We start from the raw sequence: 24972 nt of genomic DNA on the forward strand, positions 1-24972 counted from the left end.
ATCAATTTATCTATTTTGCTCTCTCTCCTTTCAAACATTCCAGGTGTGATGGACATGTGGCAGGGGACTGTGAGGGCATGAGGATTGGAAGGTGCATGGTAGACTGGGTGTTTCTGATTGCAGTCTGAAGCAAGCCATTCATTCATTCATTCACTCAGTCGTGCATGTATGCATGCACGCTTTCATTCATTCGTTTGCTTTGATTTGGGATTCAGACCATTGCATTCGTTTGCTCCAGCTGCTCCAACCAAGTGTCAGAGACTGGGCGGCTTTAGCAACAGAAATGCATTGTCTCTCAGTTTTGGAGGCTAGAAGCCCAAGATCAAGGGGTTAGTTGGGTTGGTTCCTTCTCAGGGCTGCGAGGGAAAGGTATGCTCCTCTCTCCTTGGGTTATAGATGGCTGTCCTCTCCCTGTGTCACTTTGTATCATCTTCTCAGTATAACTGTCTCTGTCTCCGAGTATCCCCTTTAGAGACACCAGTTGTATTGGATTAGGGGCTCATACAACTCCAGTAGGACCTTATCTTTATTTAATGGATGACGTCTGCAATGACCCTATTTCCAAAAAAAGGTCACGTTCTGAACAACGGGGGGTGAGGACTTCAACATATGAGGTTGGGAAGGACACCATTCCATCCACAGCAGCCATGAGCTCTGGACCCAGGCTGTCTGGGTTCAAATCCCCACTCTCCCTTGGCCTAGCTTTGCGACCTCGGGCAAAGAGTTCCTGCCCCAGAGCTGTTGAGGACCTGGGACTTGGAGCAATGCCCCGCACAGGAAATGTAGCACGAGCACTGGACTTCATTACTGATGCTGTTATCATTCCTCTTTCAGTTAGCAAACACTTACCGAGCTCCTGAAGGGACATGGGCTAGGTATCAATTTATTGGATGAACCGCTGTTAATTTTCTCCATGCCTCCGGGCCCTCCACTGGCGTGTAGATTCAGGAATTTGCAGAATGCCATCACACATGCACCTTCTAGCTTACCTAGCTTACTTCCCTTTCCATCACATCACTAACTCCCCAAGTAATCCTGTCAGTCAGGCAGGCCGGGGGTGGCCACTCTCCCCAATCCACAGATGGGGAAACTGAGGCGCCAGAGGGGAAGCGACTGACCCTGTACCGCACACTGAGTCAGTGGTGGGGCTGGATGCCATCCTAGGGTCCTCTGCATTGCACCAGTGGCCTCCGGGCCCAGCCCCGCCGCCTCTGTGGTCACTTTTGGTAATGGCAGAGGGGCTCACCCCTTCTCTGTTTCAGGGGGAGATAGGCCGAGAGATGTACATTATAAAGGCAGGAGAGGTGCAGGTGTTGGGCGGCCCCGATGGGAAGGCTGTGCTGGTGACGCTGAAAGCTGGATCTGTGTTTGGAGAAATAAGGTCAGAGGGGAGCTGGGGTGAAATGGGCGGACCTGGGCCCAAACTGGGGTGGGGGGCTGTCCATGGGAGGGAAGACCTCGTCCTCAAGGGCCCTTTGGTGGAAGGAGGCCACTGTGGATGCTGACATATGCAGGGTGAGCCCTGGCTCTCGATCATGTGGGGCCTCCACTGCGCTCCGGGAAGGGGGTGGGAAGGGACATTTTAGTGGGATTCTAACCCCAGCCTGCCAGGTCTCACCTCCTTCCTTCTCTACCCCAGCTTACTGGCTGTTGGGGGCGGGAATCGGCGCACAGCCAATGTGGTCGCCCACGGGTTTACCAACCTCTTCATTCTGGATAAGAAGGACCTGAATGAAATTTTGGTGCATTATCCTGAGTCTCAGAAGTTACTCCGGAAGAAGGCCAGGTACATTTTTTTATTTAACACACAAAAAAATCCATATATTACGTCGTTGCGCATTTCTTAAGGACTAAAACTTTCTCTTACATGGCCGTGGTACCTTTATCAAAATCAGGAAATGTGCTGCTGAAACGATGCTATTATCTCATCCCCAGTCCATCTTCAAATTTGGCCGATTGTCCCAATTATACCTTGGGTAGCCTTTCTGGTCTTCTTTTCCATCTCTGGATCTAGTGTAGGACCACCTGTTTCATCACATAGCCTGTGTCTTCACTTTCTTTGGATCTGGGATTGTCCCTCAGCCTTTTTCCATCTTGAGTGATTTGAGGAGGACAAGCCAGTTATTTTGTAGACTGTCCCTTCATTTAGCTGATTTAGGTTTAGCTGATTAACTTCAGGTTCTGCATGGGGGCAGGAATTCCTCAGAAAAGATGTTGTGGGGTGCCTGGCTGGCTCAGTTGGTAAGGCATGCCACTCTTGAATTCAGGGTTATGAGCTCAAGCCCGACATTGGGCATGGAGCCTACTTTTTAAGAAGTGATGTTGTGTTTGTTTGTTTGTTTTTAATTTCATTGGGACGCCTGGATGGCTCAGCGGTTTAGCACCGCCTTTAGCCAAGGGCATGATCCTGGAGACCTGGGAGTCCCACGTTGGGCTCCCTGCGTGGAGTCCCTGCTTCTCCCTCTGCCTGTGTCTCTGCCTCTCTCTCTGTGTGTCTCTCATGAATAAATAAATAAAATCTTTAAAAAATATATTTTATTTATTTATAAGGGAAAGAGAGAGAGACCAAACACATACACAAGGGGAAAGGGCCGAGGAAAAGGGAGAAGCAGACTCCCTGCTGAGCAGGGAGCCCAACGGGCTCCATCCCAGGACCCCGGGATCATGACCTAAGCTGAAGGCAGACGCTGAACCCACTGAGCCACCCAGGCGCCCTGCGATGTTGTATACTTAATGCAGCATGTGGAGAGGCCCAGGATGCTGGCTTCTCCCAGTATTGATGATTTTCCTTTTGCTCACTTGGTTAAGGTTTCTACACTCTAAAGTTAACGTTTTCCTCTTTGTAATTAATAAGTAATCAGCAGGGCGTCACTCTGAGGCTATCTAGACCTCCTCTCCTGTTTCCCATCAAGCAAGCCTTCACCTGCTACCATCAGCATTCCCTGAAGGCTCGTTGCTAAATCAGTGGTGGCCACCATGGGTGCAGAATGGTGATTTTTTCTGATTCCATCATGCCTTCTGCATTTATTAGTGAGCATGCTACTGTGAGGGAGATCTTTCCTCTTCTCTCCGATTTCAATTTATTTGTTTCTTCATTTGTCTATATAAGTGTGGATTTGTTTTGTTCTGTAAATATCCTGTTACAATCATTATTCTGGTGCTCAAATTGTTGCAGATTTGGCCAGCAGGCATCTCTTCGGGCTGGCCTTTGTGACTCTTTGTTATGTCCTCTAAATATTTTAGCACTTCCTTGCTCACAAATACAATTAGACTCACTGGGCTCATCTTGTGACCTTCTCTCTGCCACATCCCTGGAAATGGCCATTTCTTCAAGGAGACTTGATTCCTTGCAGGTGGGAATGGGTTTTAGAAACCTCATGGCTACTAGGCTGCTACTAGGCTCCCAAGTGGACAGAGCTGGGAAACACATCTGCATGTCCACCTGTGTACATAAATGCAGATATATATACATATAAATATATATACATATATATATCAACCGCTGCGCCACTGGGGCTGCCCTCATTTGTTTAGTCTTAGGATACAGACAAAGCAGTTGCAGAATTGCTATCCCAAGGCACTGGGGCAGTAGGGGTTGGGGTATGGAAAGCCTTCTCAGCAAAATTCAGTATTTGGCGCCATTCTTTTTGTCTTCAGCTGAGTACCCGTGAAGTAAGTGTTATGTTCAGACTTATTTCGATTCGTTTTCTTTTTCCTCCCTTTAATGTGGTGGTTTTGCTCATTTGAAACATACCCAGACTTGTGTGTTTTGGTTTGCACTCCATATTTTATGATTCTTCCCACTTCAATCCTTGTTGACTTTTTGTTGTCTTGAATATGTCAAGCATTAACATGGTACCAAAAGTCATAATGCAACAAAGCCTAGAGAGGTGTCCGGGTCCCCCCACCTGCTGCCCCTGGCCGTCCACGAGCCCAGTCTCATTTGTTTCTGCTGCTTCCTTAATGTGTTTCCTTTTGCAAAAGTAGGTAGAACGGTGAACATTTTATTTTTCCCATCTTACATAAAACGTAGCATACTGTAGATTTTCTTTTGCACTTTGCTTTTTTTTTTTTTCACATGACAACCAACCCAGAAGATGTTTTTTCTCAGTCCATAGACAGCTCCCTCATTCCTCTGACAGTTGCAGAGCATTCCTGGGAAGGGGCAGTAAGGTCATTTCCAGTATTTTGCCATTATACGCAGCTCCCTGAGGAATAACCTTGTGCATCTGCATTTTGTACTGTTGAAGAGTGGGTAACTTTTTAGAGAAGCAGGTCTTTGTTTTCAGACCCTTAAGATCAGATTTCCAGTCGAGTGAAAGAGGCAACACAGTGTGGTAGAAAATCCACAACAGGCTCAGGAAGCTGATGGAGCTCACACCCTATCTGTAGTATGAGGTACTGGCTGTGTGGCCTTGGAAAAGTCACAGAAAAGTTAACTTCTCTGGTCTCCATTTTCTGCAATTATGTAAAATAAGGGTTTTAACCCCCTATTTTGTTGTTGGGAAGCTTAAATAAAGTAAGTGTGTGTGAATATCTCCAGCAGGGTACCCGGCAGGTGGGAGAACTCCATGAATATTCATAATGATAATTGCTCCTCTTTACCCATCAAGTACTCTCTGTAATTTTGCCATTGGATAAAGCCTTTTAAATCTATATATCCTGTTTTTCTCTCCATTGCCTTTTACCACATATTCCCATTTTCTACCTCATTCTATGAAATGACACCATAAATAAACTGTACAGAGAATAGTCACCATAAAGGGAACTCAGAGTGCACAATCATTGATTGAGTACATAGTTCTAGGCCCTAGGGACACAGCAGGGACCAAATAAAGCTTGCCTCCTAATGAGGGAGCCCGACCATGGAGAAATGAAGGATTCTGTGATGTGTCAGCTGGGGACAGGGCTGTGAGGAAACAAAGCCACATTGAGGAGACAGAGGTGATGGAGGGAGTTATCTGAGATAAGTTGGGCAGGGAAAGCCATTCTGAGGAAGTGGAATTTTAGCTGAAATCCGCACAGACTGAAAGAGTGATGGGACTGCTTGCATGGAAGAGCATCCTAGTCAGAGGCAACAGCACATGGAAAGGCTCTGCAGAGGAGAGAGTGTGTGTGTGCAGACCAGCCAGAAAGTAAGTGTAGCTTGACATGGGAGGGGAGAGGTCCAGGGGATGAGATCGGGTGGGGCCTTGGAGATGAAGTCTTACAGTGGCTTTGGGTTTTACTCTGAGGGAGAGGGCAGCTATGTACGGTTTTACACAGACAAGCAAATTGATGTGACTTAGGGGTTTGTTCTTGTTGTTTTAAAACAAGATTTTATTTATTTATTCATGAGAGAGGCAGAGACACAGGCAGCGGGAGAAGCAGGCTCCCTGCGGGGAGCCCCATGCAGGACTCAATCCCAGGACCATGGGATCACAACCTGAGCCAAAGGCAGACGCTCAACCACTGAGCCACCCAGGTGCTCCAGGACTTAGTTTTAACAGGACCCCTTTGGCAACGCCAAGAGGGGGTGATGCTGTATTGGTGAAGCATAATACCCACAGGATGCTGGCATCCTCTGAGGAAGGAAGCTGCCCTGTAACTCATTTTACCTGTTTGCTCTTAAGGAAGTCACTGGGCCCTTCCAAAGGCTAGTCTGTCTGAACTTTTCTCACAACATCTGCCTGCTTCCCCCTACTCACCTGAGAAACGGGGAAGTACAGTCTGTGCTCATTATTCACGTAGCTGTGATTCTGTGTCTGTAACTAACCTACTCACTAAAATGTATTTGTAACCCCAAAATCAGTACTCGTGGGCATTCCTAGTAATTTGTGGACGTGCACAGAGCGGTAAAAAATTTGAGTTGGGCCCTAAGCTCATGTCCCCAGCAAGAGTTAAACAAGGTGACACTCTGCTTTATTGTTTCAGCTCAGAAGCATCTGAACACTTGTAAACAAGTGTCTTTTCATGGTCTATTTAGCACCACATTTTTCACATTTTTGTGATCGTTGTTGGCGATTTTGTGGGTCCTCATTTCAGTGTCAGTGAATCAACTGGATGTCTTTAAACAGAAATATGCAAAGTATTGATCAATTGATGAAATGTAATGAGAGGCTCACAGCAACCTAACCCTGTATTTCCCCCCCAGAAACAATGGTTCGGTGTTTGAGATTTCAGTGTTTGCGGGGACTCTACAGAATGACACCACCGCGAATAATGAGAATCAACTGTGTCTGAGATGTGGCTCCAGTTCCCCCTGCCCTCCCTTCCTCCCCCTGCCAGAGGAGCAAGGCTCAGGAAAGCCATGCGTGTAGCCCAGCTACCCCACTCCTTTGGCTGGGTTAGGTGAGGCTCCTGACCCATGTGTCAAGCCTGAGCCCTTTGCTGGAAAAGGCTGAGGTCCCAGCCTATGGCAGCTGCAGGAAAGAGGAGGAGCCGCAGGGCCTTGCAGCAGAGAGGCCTTGGGACCAGAGCTGTAGGATGATTCATTAGAGAGCCTGGTTCCCTGGACAGGCAAGCGTCAGGACGGAGGCAGGGGATCATGCATGAGCTCTGACCATCAAAGGAAAGACACAATCTGGGAACCACAGGGCCTGGGACATCTGAGCTGGTGAGAGTCATGTGAGTCATGTGTGGGATTCTGGTTGTAAGCTACCTGCTTTACAGATGGGGGACCTGGGGCCCCAAAGAAGTGAAGTGCTCAGCTGTCTGGCTTGGCCACTCTAGGAAATGGGGCTAAAAGTTTTCACGCATGCCACTTTCTCCAGGGATGAATGCGTGATCCTGCTTATAGGAAAACGCATCATCTGAAAACGAGGCTCAATTTCCTTACTCTGGAAATGTCCCAGAGGCCAGTGCAATGTTGCAAAAGAGAGACTGCCATTAGCAGTTAACAAAAGTCCCACAGATAGTTCTTTTGTGTCATTTTTGTACCAATCTTTGTACCACAGACTGTCATGCTGTGAATGATGGCTGAATAACACAGGTGATAGTGCCAGGCATGAAGAGGCCTCTGATGAATTATCATGTTTGTGTTCTCCTAGGGAAGCCCCAGCCAGAAAATGCAAGTCTTGGGCAATTAATATCAATATGCACAATTCAAATCCATTGCTTCTGATTAGATAAGCAGCCAGTAATGGCCTCATTTTTAAACAAACAAGTTTTGCTGGAGCCCTGGTGAATGAATTTGCCAATTAGGAGTCGAGGCCCACTAGACTGCAGATGAAATACATTTGTTCTTGAGCCAAACCACTCATCACATATCTGTAGCATGAAAAAAAATTCCCTATCAAAGGCTGGGGCTCTGTCCGATGGAAGATCCTATCCCTACTTAGAGAGCATGGGAGCGCACTGCATTTAGATCTGGGATTTAATTCTGGCCACTTCGTAGCTGTGTAACCTTGGGAAAATTATTTACCCCTTCTGGTCTTCCATGTCTTTATTCGAAATGAGATGAAAAAAATAGGGACCTACCTGGGAAGATTCTGTGGGATTTACAGGACAATGTATGTACTAGTTATCTGTTGTATAATAATCTTACCACCCATTCAATAGCTTAAAACCACACATATGTATTACCTCACAGCTTCTATGGGTCGGAAGTCTGGGACAGCTTAGGTGGGTACTGGCCAGAGCTGAGTCTCATCTCATGTCTCCCCTGGGGAAGGGTCTGCTTCCAAGGTCACATGGAGGTCAGCCAAATTCAGTTCCCTGCGGTTGGAGGACTGGGGGCCTCCGTTCCCAGCTAATTGCTGGCCGGTGGCTTCCCTTGGTTCTCGCCACATGGGCCTCCCTCAACATGGTCACTGGCTGCATCAAAGCCAGGAAGGGAGAGTCCTTGCAAGACAGAGATCACAATCCCATGTGACATGTTCACAAAGGGGATATCTGATCACCCTTGCTGTATTCTACTGGTCAAAAACAAGTCACATGGAGAAAGAGACACCAGAAAGGAGGTCTCCAGGAGCCATCAGGGTGCCTCTAAAGGACCAAGCATAGGGCCTGACACATGTAGACACTCATTACATGTTGACGGAGGTAATGGTGAGGATGGTGACATATGCAAAAGGGAGAGAAGCAAAAAGCGTATCTTTTTTCACCTGGGCATCCTGTTTCTGAGTCCATATATTATAGTATCATTCGGTATTTCCTGTGTGACTTCACTAAAGTGACTCAACCTCTCTGAGCCTCCAATTTCCTCCTCTGTAAGGTCCAGACGGTAAGACCCATGTCATTCTGGTTGTTCCGATCACTGAGATGCTGTGCATAAAGCGTTAAGTACGCTGTGTTTGCTCACAGACCATTAGCCAAGACGACCACCGCCACCGTGCAACTCTATCATAGTCCTCCGCCGAGGAGCCTTTCTTCTCTTCTGGAGTATGTTTGTAATGTTTGTGGGTGCTGCTTTCTTTCAGGCGCATGCTGAGAAATAACAACAAGCCCAAGGAGCCGAAGAGCGTGCTCATCCTTCCTCCCCGGGCAGGCACCCCCAAGCTCTTCAATGCTGCCCTGGCCGTAGCAGGAAAGATGGGCGCCAAGGGAGCCAAAGCCGGTAAACTTGCCCACCTGAGGGCTCGGCTCAAAGAACTGGCTGCACTGGAGGCAGCTGCGAGGCAGCAACAGTTGCTGGAACAGGTAAGATGGTGGGGAATTAGCCACACCCCCATTTCAACATTGTGCCAGATTGTGGACCATGCCTTGCACTGTAGGGAATGTCTCCCCTTCCTTTATACCAGTCAGGACTCCTTTGGTTGCAAGTAACAGAAATCCAGGTCATGGTGCAAGCTCACATTAGCTTAAGAGACCAGGGGATGGATGGGGTCAAGTAGCTTAAAAGTTCAGACAAGGCTGGATCCAGAAGTTCAAATAATGCCAATGGGATGAGCTTTGCCATCTTGTCATTTCTGCTTCCCTCGATGATGACTTCAGATCACAAGAGCACTAGGATTACATCCTCCTGGTTTAGCAGCAACTCCCATAGAAAGTCCCTCTTGCCCAGTGATTCCAGCAAAAGTCCCAGGGCTCATTGTCATTGGACAGATTTGGGTCACATGTCAATTCCTGAGCCGTTCACTGTGCTGCCCTGGGAGAGGCCAGGCTCCTGTGCCATCCCTGGGCCGAGGGGAGCAATCCCCCCAAGGGAGTCCTGGTGCTGTTGCAAAGGTAGGAGCACTGGGTGTGAGCGGGCAGTGTCCCTCCCCAGATGGCAGTGATTGTCTCATATTTAATATTTGCATCTGTGACAATTTCAGAGATTTAAAGAGAAAAAACCCTGCTGACAGGCACAGTGCTGACTGTCCCCCCCCCCCCCCTTGGAAATCTGAAGGGAATTTTAAAATTAGTTCTGGGACTCTTTTCTGTGACTAATGCCAAAAATGCCAATTAGAATGATTGCACTAATTATGACTATTCACGATTGTCCTTTAGGGAGGCTGCTGGGAAGGGGGGTGGTGGGTAGGCAGGAGCTCAGTGGCCAGGAGGGTGCTGCAGTCTACACAACAGAATTCAAAGGAACCTAGGTTGGAACAAGCCAGGCTGGTGTCGGAGTCCAGGGAACCTGTCAGGAGATCATTTGACATCTGGAGTCTGGGAGGTGCCATCAAAGCCACCCAGGGTTCCAAGATATTCTCAAGATACAGCCACCCATGGCCCCAGACTGAGGACAGACATGACTGCCTGGCTTACCCAGAGCCAGGGTCAAGGTTGAGCCAGGAAGTTGAGGTCTTTGGTGCCAGCTGCTGCATGGGACTGAGCAGACATGAACTCCAAGACTGTTCTCAATACAGTGAAAGGCTTTTATATGAAATGGGTCTTTTGCTCCTGAGTATTAGCTCTTCACCCAGGCAGCTTGGAGATGTGAATTAAATTTGCATGAGAATTCTAATAAAAGGCAATTTTAGAACAATCAGGACAGAATGCCGAGTGCAAGGAGTTCTGAAATAACAATCCAAAGACACGGGTCTAAATCCCAGCTCTGTCACTGCCAGCTCTGTGACCCGGAGAAGCTCTTCATGCTTTCTGAGACTCAGGTTACTCATGGTTCCAGCGTAGGGTTGTAGAGATGAAGCAGGGTACCTTGGATATCTTTTTAAAAGCATTTTGGCATGGCAAAACACCTGACTAAACTCCCCATGATTCTTCTGGTTCCATTCATAGCAGGATACTTCCAGAAGTCCCATAATGGGCACCATCCTGCCTTGGAGTGTGTCGTCGTCGTCGTCGTCGTCGGAGTTTAGGACAGACACGGGATGGTGGAACATGCAGGAACTCCAAGATGGGGGGAGGGATGGGTCCCCAGAGTTGCCTTGGGTTCTAGGAGTGGGCTTCCCCATTTCCCTTCCTTCAACACTCTATGATTTGAGCAAGCTTCTTCCTCACAAGCATGCTGACTGCTCTCATTTGAAATTCACTGCTGCTACCTTAAGAGGGTCTTAGATCGCTGTGGGCCATTCAGGTCTCCTCCGGGGAACCCCTCTGTCCCCTTTATGTCTCCACAGAAGTGGGTCAGACAGGGCAGGACAGGCCATGAGTATCTTTGAAGGCTTGGGTTTTTACTGACACACAGACTGGTCAGTGTCCACAGGAACCACGAAGGCTAGAGGCTGGAAGTCCCCACCAAGTCCCCAAACATGGGGGCTCAGCCCAGCCTAATGCCAGTACTACCCTGCCCATCCTCCTTCCTGGGGAATAAGAGTGTGCGGGTGGCAGGCTCGACCTATGAGACCTTCCAGAAAGGAGGCCGGGCCACAGCAGCTTTTACCCTCTCAGCCTTTTTACCTTGTTTGCTTAGAATTGTTCTCATCCATCCAGGAGCACCCAGCCCTGGTAACTGGGGTGGACAGGGCAGTTGGCTCAGCTTTGCAAAGTCCCTGCTGGTGCTCCCTCCGGGTCACACCCCTCCTTCCTCCATAGCTCAGGGGCAGGCCTGAACCCACAGCCTCACTCTGGCTTCTGGCCCTGCCCATCAACAGAGATGGAAAATATCCCCAAGACCTTCTACTAGATCCAACCAGGATTTTTAATCCCTAAACTTCCCCATAACATACTCTGTTCCTACCAAATAATCCTGATGCCCTCTGGCCCCCCACTTCCCATACATTAGATGGCACCCCTGTGCACTCTGCCATCCTCCTTTTTGGGGGTCCAAGAAGGGGAGCAGGAAGCTGTTCAAGACTCCTCCAGGACCCCTCAAAGAACTCTCAGACCTTCTTTGCCTTACCAATCACCCTTTCTGGATTTTAGGCCAAGAGCTCGCAGGATGCTGCAGGAGAGGCAGGACAGGCGGCCCCAGACCAGGACCAGCCCCCAGCGCCCGAGCACCCAGAATCCCAGGAGCCCCCGGCCACACGCTCTTCGCCACCTGCCTCGCCACCTGCCTCGCCACCTGCCTCGGAGAGGCCCGAGGAAGGCGGGGAGGGGGAGGCCGGGCCCTCAGAGCCATCGGTGCTGATCCGCATGAGCCCGGGCCCGGATCCCAGTGAACAGATCCTGTCGGTAGAGGTCCCGGAGGAGAAGAAGGAGGCCGAGTGAGGGCCCCCGGCGCCCCCCTCCGGGCAGGTGTATCCACCCGCACCCAGGCGGGTCCCCCAGCCCCGCGCCTCACTTCCCGCAGGCCCAGACTCCAGGGGCAGTAGAGTCCATCCCACCACTCCTTGCCCCCGCATCGGTTTCTGCCGCTGCTGGTTTTGAAGTCAACAAATGTAGTGTTTGTGCCCCTAAGTCCTCACCATCACCTGAGAACCCTACCTCTCCCGACTCTTATTTTTAAGAACAAAATTCTTTTCCATTTTAGAAGTTTATAGGCAGAGCATAGAATGGGGCTCCGAGCCCTGGGAAGCTCTGTTGGAGACTAAAGCGTTATCAAATGTTTGAATTTCATCTCCCACGTTTCAAGGATAGAAAACCTGCCAGCAGTTGTGGGGAGCCCGGCTGGCTCAGTCGGTAGAACATGTGGCTCTTGGTCTCAGGGTTGCAAGTTCAAGCCCCACCTTGGGTTTAGAGATTACTTTAAAAAACCCTGGTCAGCACAAAGGGTGGTTGTGCTGGTCATTTGACCCGATGATCCGTGCTGGGCAGTCACATTAGGGATCCTCTGCTCATTAGAGCGCTTAGCACCCATCTTCCCCAGGCTGTATTTAGTTCCAAGTGTGAGACCAGTCTTTCAGAACATAAAATGCAAGTGGACTTACTGGCAACGGGCTGTGAGCGGTTCTGAGCGCCCCTGCCAGGCCCCCAATTCTGGTCTGCAGGGAGTCACGCTTGCTTGCTTCCGACACCTTTGCTACAGAGATGATGGCAGCACCTTCCATTAATCCTAGGAGACAGAAATCGCGGACACCACTGAAGTTCCTAAGGTTTCTCCAGATCAAGTTACATTGCTTCAATGATTCAAGATACAAGGGGGGCCGGGTGGGGAGGAGTCATTCAGTCACTGAATATTGGGAGGATTTTATTTGCATATCTAATGGCTCTTGGGGGAGTGAGTGATTAAAAACTAGTGTTGGGCCATTTGTTTCCACCAGCAACAACAAACACCAAAGGCCTGGAATTCCAAGAGGTACTGCCCACTTCGTATCAAATTATAGGACACTGTGCTCTGCTGCTGGGGCCTTCAAGGGCTTGCAAATGTGTCTATTTGTCTGTCAGTCTAAAAGCAGAACATTCCTTTCCCCTGTGAAAAAAAAAATGACACAATATGGAAGTTGCCAGGCTGCTCTAAACATTTCCAAATCCCAGGGTAACAGATTTATCTAGTCGATGACATGCCTCGTGATCTGAGTAATCACCACATCGAATATAGCGATGAGCAACATTAGGTTAGCCTTTTAAAAAGCTTTTATTAATCTATTTTAATAGCTAGTAACATATTTTCATGGGTAGGAAAGGCTACCCAGTTAAAATGATGTCTCCTACCCCTTGTGCCCAGTCCCCTTCCTGGAAGCCACCACCGCTATCAGCTCCTCATGCCCTTTTTTCTTTACACAAATAGTAACACACTAGTGCTGCTGTTTTTCATTTGTTTTGAAGCTCCTCCTTTCTTAGTACATCAAGGGCATGTTGACTTTTCATGCCTGCAGTCTGGTCCATTGAATGCAAGTCCCATCACATTGAATTGCTCTCCCATGAACAGGCATTTGCAGGGTTTCCAATCTCATGCTGTTGAAAATAAGGCCGCAATAAACAAAAATCTTATGCATAATTTCACTGGTCAACACTATTTTTAAGTAGGGAAAGTCTGGCGGTTTGGGCTCATTTTTGTCTTTGCAACCTCATTTATCATAGTCATATTTGCATCACGTATTCTAAGATCCAGGCATAGAGAAATGCTTCCATCTTTAGCCAAGTATTTCAGCTATATCAATAAAGTCAATGTATTACCCTTCAGTAGATGGCAAAATGTTTCAAAGGCACCTTCACTGTGAGATCTTATTTTACAAGGAATCTTTTTTTTGTATGAATATACTCATTCTTTTAGATACTAACCCTTGAATGTATACTGCTTATTATATAAAGTGAAAGATTCTTGAGGTTCCCGAGAACTGTCCTGGAAAGAAAATTGATTTTGAAATGAGATGAGCAGTATCTTAATTTCACTGTGATACTTCCTTAAACTCGACGCTTTCAAAAAGTTGGATGTTAGGTAAATTGAATTTGAGGCTAGCATTATTCTCCAAATAGAATTGGACTGGTTGGTCGCCAAGGTCTGGATGGTACAGCTCAGAATACTGTAATTCTGCAACTGAATCAGAATCTTTATTTATGTGTGTTGAATCTCTACCAATTTCCAATGTCTCAACATTTCCTGTACTGTGGTAGAAGATGAATAGGAAGCTATTTTTTTAAACTATATAAATATTTTAAATAGAATTAAAACCCAGAAGCTGTTTAAAATTTCATTATCAAAATGTATTTGGCTACCTGGAATATTTTCATTTGTTTTCTTAGCAAACATGAACACTGTATTTAGACTCTGACTTTCATCCTATTACAATGCATTTTAATTAAAGCGTTTAGACAAATGTTCCTGGCTTGTGGATTCATTTCAGAAATTGACCATGTGTGACAGATCCTTTTGTGAGGAAACCTAAGTTTGTTTCCCAGTTCAGGCTTCCTTGCTTATCTGAGAGTGACATCCTTGGGGCTGTCATCCATCCTGCATTCCCGGTGCTTGAGGGACATCCTTGTGGCACCCCTCTCCATGGACCCTAGGACTCTAAGACCCTTAAAAACAACCACTTTATGTCTGGTCAAATCTACTGATCTCATCAAGCCAACTGCTCACTATGACCCCAACTCCTTTAGACTTGTCCAGTGATGTAGTGTGCTGATGAACATGGACTCTGGATTCAGACTGTGCAGCTTCCAATCCTAGTTTGACCATGGACCACAGATGACTATGGACCTCTCTGAGCTCCAACAACCTCATCTAGAAGATGCAGATGATATGCTGCACTGTACAGGGCCACAGTGATGATCAAATAATAGGCATTATCAAGTCTGAATGGGCATGAGGGGTAAAGCTAACTTGCCACCCTTCTTACTCTGCTGTGGTTGGGGTGCAGTGGAAGCTCCCTGAGAACTCTCTCTGGCCTGAATTCTGCCTCTGTTCATGGGTATACATACAGAAGAGATGTGATCACCCCTTCTTTGCTTTTTTTTTTAAGATTTTATTTTATTTATTCATGAGAGACAGAGAGAGGCAGAGACACAGGCAGAGGGAGAAGCAGGCTCCATGCAGCCAGCCCCATGTGGGACTTGATCCCAGGACCCCGGGACCATACCCTGAGCCAAAGGCAGACGCTCTACCACTGAGCCACCGAGGCGTCCCCCTTTCTTTGCACTTTAACTGAAAGTTTACACAAACACCTGGACATATTTAATTATAACAATATAAATAACAGCCTTCTGCATCATCCACAAATGTATTTAACCCAATTTCATACAAAAACAGACCCTAAAACACCCCACCTATGGCTTACTTTCCTGGGATGATCGCTCCACTCTGGGCTGGGCCCAGGGCAGGCTTCATGGTGTGTGACCCGCACAGTCACATGTGGCCTCATGTTCAGAATGGCCCCATACTTGTTTACTGCTCTGCTGCCACTGTCTTGAAATTCTTAATAATTTCTGAATAAGGCATCCCACATTTTGATTTGTACTGGCTCCCACAAATTGTAGAGCCTGTCCTTCCTAGGCTGGAATAGCCCCTGATACCTGGAAAGGCCAAAGGCAGAAGTAGAGATGTGTCCTTTTGGCACTCAGCTTTCATCTCCCTTCTTCCAGCCACAGGATCCCGCTCCTTTTTGAAACACCTTTCCATCATGCATGGGGTCTCTTTCCAGGGAATCTGAATCACGAGAGCTACTGCCCTTCCTCGTTGCTAACAGAGCCCTGATTTGGCTTTGTGCAGCAATATGCCCAGCCCCAGGAGCGAAGAATTATAAAAGGAAGGGTGATGAGAAGCCTCCTTAATAAAAAGGGACACCCCCTATTTCTGCTACCCATCTTTATGGGTGGAATATATCTGGAGCTGCAGCAGCCATTTTGTGATGGAACAGCCAAGGAATCAGTGATGTAGACTGCAGGAGGGTTGAGTTGCCACACCAATCCCAAACCACTCATCTCCAGAAGACTTGTTACATGAGACAATGAAATACCTTTATTTTATTTTTAAGGTTTTATTTATTTATTTGAGAGAGAGGGAGAGAATGAGCAGGGGGGAAGGGCAGAGGGAGAAGCAGGCTCCCCACAGAGCAGGGAGCCCAATACGGGGTCAATCCCAGAACCCTGGGATCATGACCTGAGCTGAAGGCAGATGCTTAAGCCACTGAGCCACCTGAGCACCCTGAGGCAATGAAATACCTTTATTATTAAGCCATTTGTAGTCAGGATCTCTTACTTGTGGCTGAAAACATCCAGCTGGGAGGGCCTTGAGATGGGGAGGGAAAGAGAGAGGGAGCAGGTGCATGGGAGCCCCGACACCTGCCCACACACACCGTTGGTTTCAATTGCTCAGGTCTTCGTCACTATCCACATTCCTGCCTCCCTGGCCCACTCTTCAGCTCTGCCTAAATTACACGGGCTACCTCGTGTATTTGAATAAATATGCCTTAGGCTGAGGTCGGCCAGAGTTAGCTTCCATTGCTCATGATAAAAGAAACCTCACTGATGCTGACAAAAGTACTTCTGGGAGTTTCCTGGTTGTTTAAAATTCAAGATCTAGGCCAACACCCACTCTGGGCATGATTCCCACCCACTTTGGTCTGGCCCAGGCTTCTATGGTTTCTAAATTCAAACATCAGGAAGAGACCTTCAGAGGAGGGAGAGGAGGAGAGAAGAGGGCATTTGGACCAAGATCAAATTCAAATGCTTCTCTGTGGATGGGAAACCCAGTGGAAGGCAGTGATTTACCCCAGAGGAGCACTTGGGCATCAAGGTACATTTCCCTTCCTGCTCTTCCAGTTCCGCCCTTATCTGCAGAAGGACCTAACAGCAAAGATCCCTGGGACAGACCCTCCTTCTGACTGATCCTCTAGACTGGTGCCTTTCACTGTTTTCTCTTACCAGTAAGGCTCAGGGACTCTTGGGTGGCTCAGTGGTTGAGCATCTGTCTGCCTTTGGCTTAGGGCATCATCCCGGGGTCTTGGGATCGAGTCCCGTATCGGGCTCCCTGTAGGGAACCTGCTTCTCCCTCTTCCTGTGTCTCTGCTTATCTCTCTGTGTCTCTCGTGAATAAGTAAATAAAACCTTTAAAAACAAAACAAGTAAGGCTCAGAACACAGGTGATTGCTCTTGAAGGTTCTCAGCTTTCTCATTCGATTAGTTTTGTCCACTGTGCTGCTGTGAGGTGATCAGAAAGGGAATTAGGAAACCCAGATGAGAGCTGAGGAAAGCCAAACCTACACAGGCAAAGGGATTCATCCTCAGGGGACCGGGACTCCTGGGCAAGAGATGGAAACAGTTGAGAGGCCCCTGCTCCACCTCTGCCACAGACCCGCAGTGCCACCTCAGGTGGGTAACTTTCATTCATTCAATAATTTTAAAAGATCTTTCTATGTGCCAAGCACTTTTCTACTATTTTCCAGGCCTTCGAAGTTGTGTCTCTGTGCTGGAAGAAATAAAACAATCCCTCCAGGGTGGCGGTAAGAAGGTTCTGCAGAGAGGATCCCTGGGTGGCGCAGCGGTTTGGCGCCTGCCTTTGGCCCAGGGCGCGATCCCGGAGACCTGGGATCGAATCCCACGTCGGGCTCCTGGTGCATGGAGCCTGCTTCTCCCTCTGCCTATGTCTCTGCCTCTCTTTCTCTCTCTGTGTGACTATCATGAATAAAAAAAAAAAAAAAAAAAAAAGTTCTGCAGACACTTGTGGCGCTGTGCCTGTGTCGCCTTAGCCAGCTCAGGCTGCCAGGACAAAACACAGACTGGGTGGCTTAAATGACAAATGTATTTTCTCAGGGTTCTGAAGGCTGGAAAGCCCGAGATTGCAGGGTTGGTTTCTGGTGAGAGCTGTCTTCTGGGCTTGCAGATGGCTGCTTTCCCATGGTCCTCGAAAGGCCTTTCTTCTGTGCATGTGGAGAGAGAGCTTGAGCTCTCCTGTGTCTCTTCTTCTAAGGTCACTACGCTTATGGGCTCAGGGCCCCATCCGTGTGACTTCATTTAGCTTTAATTATGTCCTCAGAGGCTTCATCTCCAAACTGGTAGGTTAGGCCTTCACATGAACGGGTTGGGGGACACATTTAGCCCTAACACGTAAATTATAGATGTCCACATTTCCTGGATTTGGTATCTGAGCACAATCTCCTCCAACAACCCTTCACAAATGAAGAGGACGGCCCCCTTCGTCTTTTAAAAGGGCCCTTTAAAATGTATTCTTTCAATGCACATGAGTTATTGGCATCTCTAAGAGGTCCCTGTCATTGTGGTAGGGTGCCAAATTTAGCAAATAAAAGTATGGGATGGCCAGTTAAATTTCAATTTCAAAAAAAGAATGAATGGAGGGTTGGGCACCTGGGTGGCTCAATCAGTTAACCAACCGGTTTTTTGGTTTCAGCTCAGATTGTGATCCCAAGGATGTGAGATAGAGGTCTGAATTGGGTTCTGCACTCAGTGTGGAGTCTGCTTGAATTTCTTCCCACTTGCATGCTCTTTCTCTCTCTCAAATAAATCAATACATCTTAAAAAAAGAAAAAGAAAAAGAAAAAAAAAAGAAAAAGAAAAAAAAGGGACGCCTGGGTGGCTCAGGTCATGATCTCAGGATGGTAAGATAGGGCCGGGCCTCAGGCTCTGCACTCAGCATGGAGTCTGCTTGAATTTCTCTCTTCCTCTCCCTCTGTCCCTCCCACTTGTACTCTCTCTCAAATAAATGAAATCTTAAAAAAAAAAAAAAGAATGAATGGAGGGTTTTTTTTTTAAAGCATAAGTATGGCCCATGTGATATTGGGATATACTTATGCTATTAATTATTTGTTATTTATCCAAAATTCACATTTGACAGGGGATCCTGTATCTTATCTGGCAATCCGCTCAGTGCAGACCAACTGCACCACAGAGCCTGCAGCCTCCTTTGCTGACCTCAGGAACCCCCAGCCTGGAAAGGCAGGACTAAGCTTTTGATTGGACACCTTACTCCCTCCCTTCTCCAGAGCTGGTCATGTTTCTTGCAGGAGGGAAAGGACCCCCCTCTGCCGCCCCAGTCAGATCACCCAGTCTGTCAGTGTTTGGTTTTTAATGTTTATTGTTATTAATTGTAACCTGAATGTGTAGGTAGACAAGGTGTTCTGCATCTGAGACAGATCTCTTATTAACTGCCTTAAAGTAAAAAATAAATATGTCACCTCCACCCCAGAGTCCTCCAGACCTTAGCCCTTGGCCAGGGGTCAAATGTCCTATGCAAGGGAAAAATAATGCTTCTTTGCTTATAAACAAACAGGAAGGAAGTAGATAGCCCCCCTTCCTTCTTGAAAGACTCTGCTTGGATACCAAATGGATCTGAAACCTAACTCCAACCCTTTGGTATGTAAATAGTCTCTCCAGGAGTTAGCCGCCCCCCCCCCCCCGTGTCTCTGCTTTTACCCGCTTGTGGAGTCTGCACATTCTAGGACTTTATTCCTTTTGATGTGACTATCTACCCACAGAGATAGCACCGTAGACTTCTGCAGCCTTGTGGCTTCACCTAGGGTCCTAGATCCAACTGGAGCCATTTGGCCCTCTCCCTGAGATAGTGGAACTTCATTATCCTCTCAGAGAAGAGCAATTAGCTAGATAAATGACTACAGATCTAATTATCACAGCTTGGAAGGGCCTCCAGAGGCCAGGGCTTTTACACAAGCACCAAGAAATCCAGGGAAGTTGTATTTCCCCATAGCCAATGTATGTAGCAATGTACACAGAGACTGCTGTGGTCAACCCCGCCTTTCACACTTCCAAATATCTAAAAACAAAGCGTTTTGCTCCTTAAAGAAAGGGTAAAAAAGAACCCGAACTGTTTCCAGACAGGTCCAAAAGAATAATTCAGATAAGACTGAAAATTTCCACAGATAAGCCTAAAATGTTTAAAAGCAAAAGTTTGTAAAATCAGATTGACCTTAGTTCTACGGAGGAAAATACATTGATGACTTTGGGCAAATTTATAATGAACAGGGATGCCTGGGTGGCTCAGCGGTTGAGAATCTGCCTTCGGCTCAGAGCATGATCCCGGAGTCATGGGAGCCTGCTTCTGTCTCTGCCTCTCTTTCTCTGTCATGAATAAATAAATTTTAAAAATTATAATGAACAGCACTTTTACCAGGGAAGAAAGCTGCCAGGAAAGAGTATGAGCCACAAAAATTTGTACCAAAAAATAATATTTCACATTCTATCAGAAACTACATTTACTTACAAGGATAGAACTGAGGATACAGGTAGAGCCCCTTTTAAATTACCCCTTAGGAACATGACATGGTAACTATGGAGAAGAACTTTTTGAAGACTAACAAGGAGATTAGAAACTTTGTATGATTCAGATTTGAATTATCCATTGCAACCTGGGGTAATTCTTCCAGATGTGAGTAATACCCCTAAAGACATTAAACCGAAACCAGGAATAACACTTGCTGAATCACAGAATTTCTCAGACTGGCTTACCAGGAAAACAAGGGCACCCACCCACTGGAAACAGCAGAAGCCTAACAGTACCTGTATGAGGTTGCTAATATGAAAGAAAATAAGAATATTCCTCTTAATTTGTCAGCAAACGATAGGATGTAGAAATGGCACCACCAGCAAGTAGCACTCAGTGAGTGCTCCATGTGCATATAGATTTGAAGTTGTTTTCCTTGGCAATTTCTTTTTGGTGTTTGTGGAATATCTAGCAGAAGAGATGGTTGCTCTATTAGAATGGCATAATGAAATAAAGTGGTCAGCTACAGAGACTTTATGGATTTCTCTAAGGTTTTATTTCAGCATAAACTTTAGTTTCTGCAGAAAGCTTGTTTAAATCTCTTCATACTCCATGTAAGTTGTGTATTTGCAGTGTATGAGCCTTACTCTACTGTATTCAGTTGAGGGTCTTATTACTTTTTTAAAAAAGATTTTATTTATTTACTCATGAGAGACACAGAGAGAGAGGCAGAGACACACACAGGCAGAGGGAGAAGCAGGCTCCCTGTGGGAACCCAGTGTGGGACTTGATCCCAGCATCCCGGGATCATGACCTGAGCGAAAGGCGGATGCTCAACCGCTGAGCCACCCAGGTGCCCCATCATTTCTTATTATTTAGGAACATTTTAGATTTTTATACTTATGGAAATTTTATACCCTACACTAGTCCTTGTTTCCTTTGAGACCTACGTTTTATGTTATCTATCCCCCCAGACATTTTTTCTCCCCAGACATTGAAAGAGTTTTTTGCCTTCCTTGTATTATGGGGGCCCGCAGCATGGCATTTGGTGCTTTTATTTATAATGTGGAACACATTGAGGTAATCCACTCTCTTATAATTTTGGGACCAATGGTCTTCATAATCCCCTTGAAATTTATCCTATGTAGAAAGTTACATAATTTTTCAAGAATATTGTCAATCTACAAGTACCTGGCTGGTTCAGTCCGTAATGCATAAGGCTTTTGATCTTGGGGTTGTGAGTTCCAGCCCCACGTCAGGTATAGACATTACTTAAAAACAAAATCTTTTAGAAAAAATATTAAGGAGGATCCCTGGGTAGCTCAGCAGTTTAGTGCCTGCCTTCGGCCCAGGGCATGATCCTGGAATCCCAGGATCGAGTCCCCATTGGGCTCCCTGCGTGGGGCCTGCTTCTCCCTCTGCCTGTGTCTCTGCCTCTCTCTTTCTCTCTGTGTGTCTCTCATGAATAAATAAATAAAATCTTAAAAAAAAAGAAAAAATATTAAAAGAATATTGTCTATCTAGAAGCTTGGAGTCACCCATGATTCTGTCCCTTTATAATCTGAGAGCTCTGATTCGTGCACTGAAATGGAATCCAACAACATAAAAGCACACACAAAATTGACTTTCACAGCATACACCCTTAATTTTAACTGATTCTATGTCTTTGACTTACTAAAGCAGAATAATTTCATTTAAGGACTTGATTTTTTTTTTTCATCCAAAGCAGTTCTAGTCTTGCAAAGCTCTAACTCCAGGCAGAATTGAGGGGGAAAAAAATGGATGTTGTTTATATTGATCTATACATTGATTTAAGTGGTTAGATAGCAGTTCAGCAGATAGGACTGAAAAACCAGAAAGAAAAGGAAAACCCTCCATCGTAGAAATTGCATTGTTTGAACAAAAGAAATCGTCCTATGACATTAAATCCTTCAGTTATCTACTTTAATGTAACTTTCCTTATGATCAACCAAACCCAAAATGAAATCCTAGGTATGTCTGATTGGTGCACAAAGCTTGTAAACCAGAAATGCTTGGACGACCAGGATAAGAAGTGACATTTTTCAGGCTGAGCTTTTGTTGTATGATAGCCACTGATGGAGCTGACAGGTCCATTAATCAAGAGACACTTACATCCAGCTAGCTGAAAGGCAGGCTTGGATTGCTGAGTATTCATTACAGGAAAGATAACTCTTATGAAAACCTCGAGCATACTTATCAACAAAAAGGAGGTAATGACTGTGACATCTGCGGATGTACACAGTTTCCAAATGGAATTTCGGGAAGAAAATAATGGGAGAGTTTGGAGAATAAAGAACACATTTACATTTCAATGGGTGCTGTTTGGAAGGTAACATTCACAATCACCTAATATATGTTAAATCCCCATGAAATTAATTGCAGGGGTTTCCCTTGTTTGGAATTTATGATGAAGCTGATGACTTGGTACCGAGCTAATGGACCTTCCCTCCCCCCCGCCCCCCCAGGGCTCTGGGTACCGATTTCAACACAATTAGAATTTAAAATTTTATTTGGAGTCTGTTTTCCAAGCCTCGTTTCAGATTTGTCAGGTAAACTTGAGCTGATCTAAGTAGAACGGGTCATCTTTTATGTAACTGTGTTGGAAGTAAAAGAGGTACCTCTGGTCGGCTTACAGGTTAGGGCGTATGTTCGACAGCAGGTAGAATAAAAAACTCAGGCCCAGACCTGCCTCCTGAGTCCATGGCTCTTAAAAAGCAACATTCCTCTATGTTGCTAATGCCTGAGCCAACTGTGCCCGGCTGCTTACCCCCTTTCTTCAAAGCTGCCTCCAAACCCTGCCCATTTCATTCTGATTCCAGTTCGGAAAACACCAACTAGCTTTTCCATCTGCAGTTTTTTTTTTTTTTTTTAGATTTTGTGTATTTATTCATGAGAGACACAGAGGCAGAGACACAGGCAGAGGGAGAAGCAGGCTCCCTGCGGGGAACCTGATGTGGGATTCGATCCCGGGACTCCAGGATCACGACCTGAGCTGAAGGCAGATGCTCAACCTCTGAGCCACCTAGACGCCCCCCATCTGCAGTTTTTGCCTTTTTCAGACACTTCGAGATTATACATTTCCCAAGGCAGGATCTGGAGGTGATGTGCACGGGCAGTCCCTGCGTCCCCTCCACATCTGTGTGCGCAGAAGTCCTTGTCTGTGCACATGGCTTCAGATTGGGTTTGGAAAATACAGTCACTATGGTGAAATGGTCCTGGTTGCCATGTCACACTATATGTGTCCGGCGCAGCGGCGGGGGGGGGGGGGGGTGCGTGTAATAATAATTACTGCATCTCAGTGATGTAAGTCATTGCCAGCCAATAAACAGCTAGTGGGCTTCTACTGCACCCCAGTGAGGTAGGATGTATAAGGACAGGTTTCTAGAAGCAGGCCCTCTGCAGATGTAGGTTGTTTTTTGGCAAATGGAATTACGCCCTCCAATGGGATCTGCCTTCAGAGATGGTTTAGATGTAGGACTGCTTAGTCTTGCTCCCCACTCAAAGGCCCTGCTTCGCTCGAGTGTCTGTGAAGAAGCTTCTAACTGTTTGCTTTGCCCAGAATGCCATCTCGGGAGCCTGGCCGCAGGGACAGAGCATGGAGCAAAGACTCGGTGTCATCCTCCATCAGTCAGGTTTCTATTTTTAAATTTATTTTATCTTAATTTTTTAAGATTTTATTTATTTATTCATGAGAGACACACACAGAGAGAGGCAGACACACAGGCACAGGGAGAAGCAGGCTCCATACTGGGAGCCCAATGTGGGACTTGATCCCAGGACCCTAGGACCATGACCGGAGCTGGAGCAAGACATGCAACTGACTGAGCCACCTAGAAATTTTAACATTTCTTATTGCACTCTGATGAAGGTTTAAAAAAAAAAAAAAGACATTTCAAAAATTCATATAAACTTTGAATTGAATAATTTGTACTTTTGGGGGGACTTTTAGAGTGCCACACCATAGGTTCTTCAAAAGTACATCTCCTCCCAAGGAAAAGATTTCCACTGAGATAGCAAGCAGTAACTTAATAAAAGAACAAGAGGACCATAGCACACAGGCGTTGTTTTGTTGCCTTGATAGTGTTTTAAGGGTCCCGGTTGGCCGCTTCTCACCTGTTCATGGCTCGTTAGTTCCAACACCAGGAGGAAGGACTCAAAGTCTCCCAAGTTAGGCCTCTTGGCTTTACTTCACATTTGACCTGATTTCTTGCTGCCTCCTAAAATAAGCTCGAGGTTTCTTTCTCTGCCTATGGTCCTCATTCTCCAGCCTTCCTCCTTGCTGCTACTGAGCCGGTTTATCACTAGATGGTGCTAAGACTTGGGTTATAGCTGCCAGGACTCCAGAAAACTGTCCTTCCTGGAGCCCTGCCAGCTGGAATTTGAAAACTGGAAGATTCCTTTAGAGCTCACCCTGGGGCAGCCCTCCTATTTCACAAATGAGGAAACAGAAACTCAGTGAAAATAAGTAATTTGTCAGAGTCCCCTGGACTTCTCCCCTTCTGCGGCCATTTCGTTTTTGTTTGTTTGGTTCATTGAATTCTTGTTTGTTAATAGCTCCCTTGTAAACTCCTCACCAGAGCAGGAGCCCAGGAAGGAAGGTAGGTCAGAGAGAGATGTGGTCGGATTCGCTTTGCAGAAGGAGCGCTGCGGCACCTGCAGGGGACCATTGGCTCACTCACTCATTCCACCCAAGAAGAAGCTACCTTTTGCTTTGCACAATGCTAGGCACTGGGAATTTTTTTTCTTTTTAAGTGAGACAAGTTTTCAAAGAACTCATATTCTCTGAAGAAATAGAGAAATGGGGACGCCTGGGTGGCTCAGCGGTTGAGCGCCTGCCTTCGGCTCAGGTCGTGATCCCGGAATCCAGGATCCGGTCCGCATCGGGCTCCCTGTGGGAAGGGGCCTGCTTCTCCCTCTGCCTATGTCTCTGCCTCTCTCTCTCTCTCTCTCAGTCTGTGTTTCTCATGGATAAATAAATAAATAAATCTTTAAAAAAATAGAGAAATGATAGGATGTATGGGTGGCTCAGCTGCTGAGCATCTGCCTTTGGCTCCAGTTGTGATCCTGGGGTCCTGGGATCAAGTCCCACATCG

General features: G+C 46.6%; 1 protein-coding gene and 1 long non-coding RNA gene across 2 annotated transcripts in view; both read left to right on the plus strand.

Annotated features, from left to right (window-relative positions):
- The window catches only part of CNGB1 (cyclic nucleotide gated channel subunit beta 1), a 64728-nt gene extending 50724 nt beyond the window's left edge, over positions 1-14004 (plus strand). The window contains exons 30-33 of the mRNA XM_049103977.1: positions 1263-1381; positions 1640-1786; positions 8400-8619; positions 11227-14004. Coding sequence (XP_048959934.1) covers positions 1263-1381; positions 1640-1786; positions 8400-8619; positions 11227-11514 — 774 coding nt within the window. The 3' untranslated portion in view covers positions 11515-14004. The remainder of the gene's footprint in view (positions 1-1262; positions 1382-1639; positions 1787-8399; positions 8620-11226) is intronic.
- A 2233-nt stretch (positions 14005-16237) lies between these two features.
- On the plus strand, positions 16238-17341 carry LOC118354031 (uncharacterized). Its single transcript, XR_004813913.2, has 3 exons — positions 16238-16420; positions 16892-16995; positions 17070-17341. It is a non-coding gene; the product is annotated as an uncharacterized LOC118354031 (long non-coding RNA).
- Positions 17342-24972: the final 7631 nt, after the last annotated feature.

Source organism: Canis lupus, chromosome 2 (genome assembly GCF_003254725.2).
Source record: "Canis lupus dingo isolate Sandy chromosome 2, ASM325472v2, whole genome shotgun sequence".
NCBI lineage: Eukaryota > Metazoa > Chordata > Mammalia > Carnivora > Canidae > Canis > Canis lupus.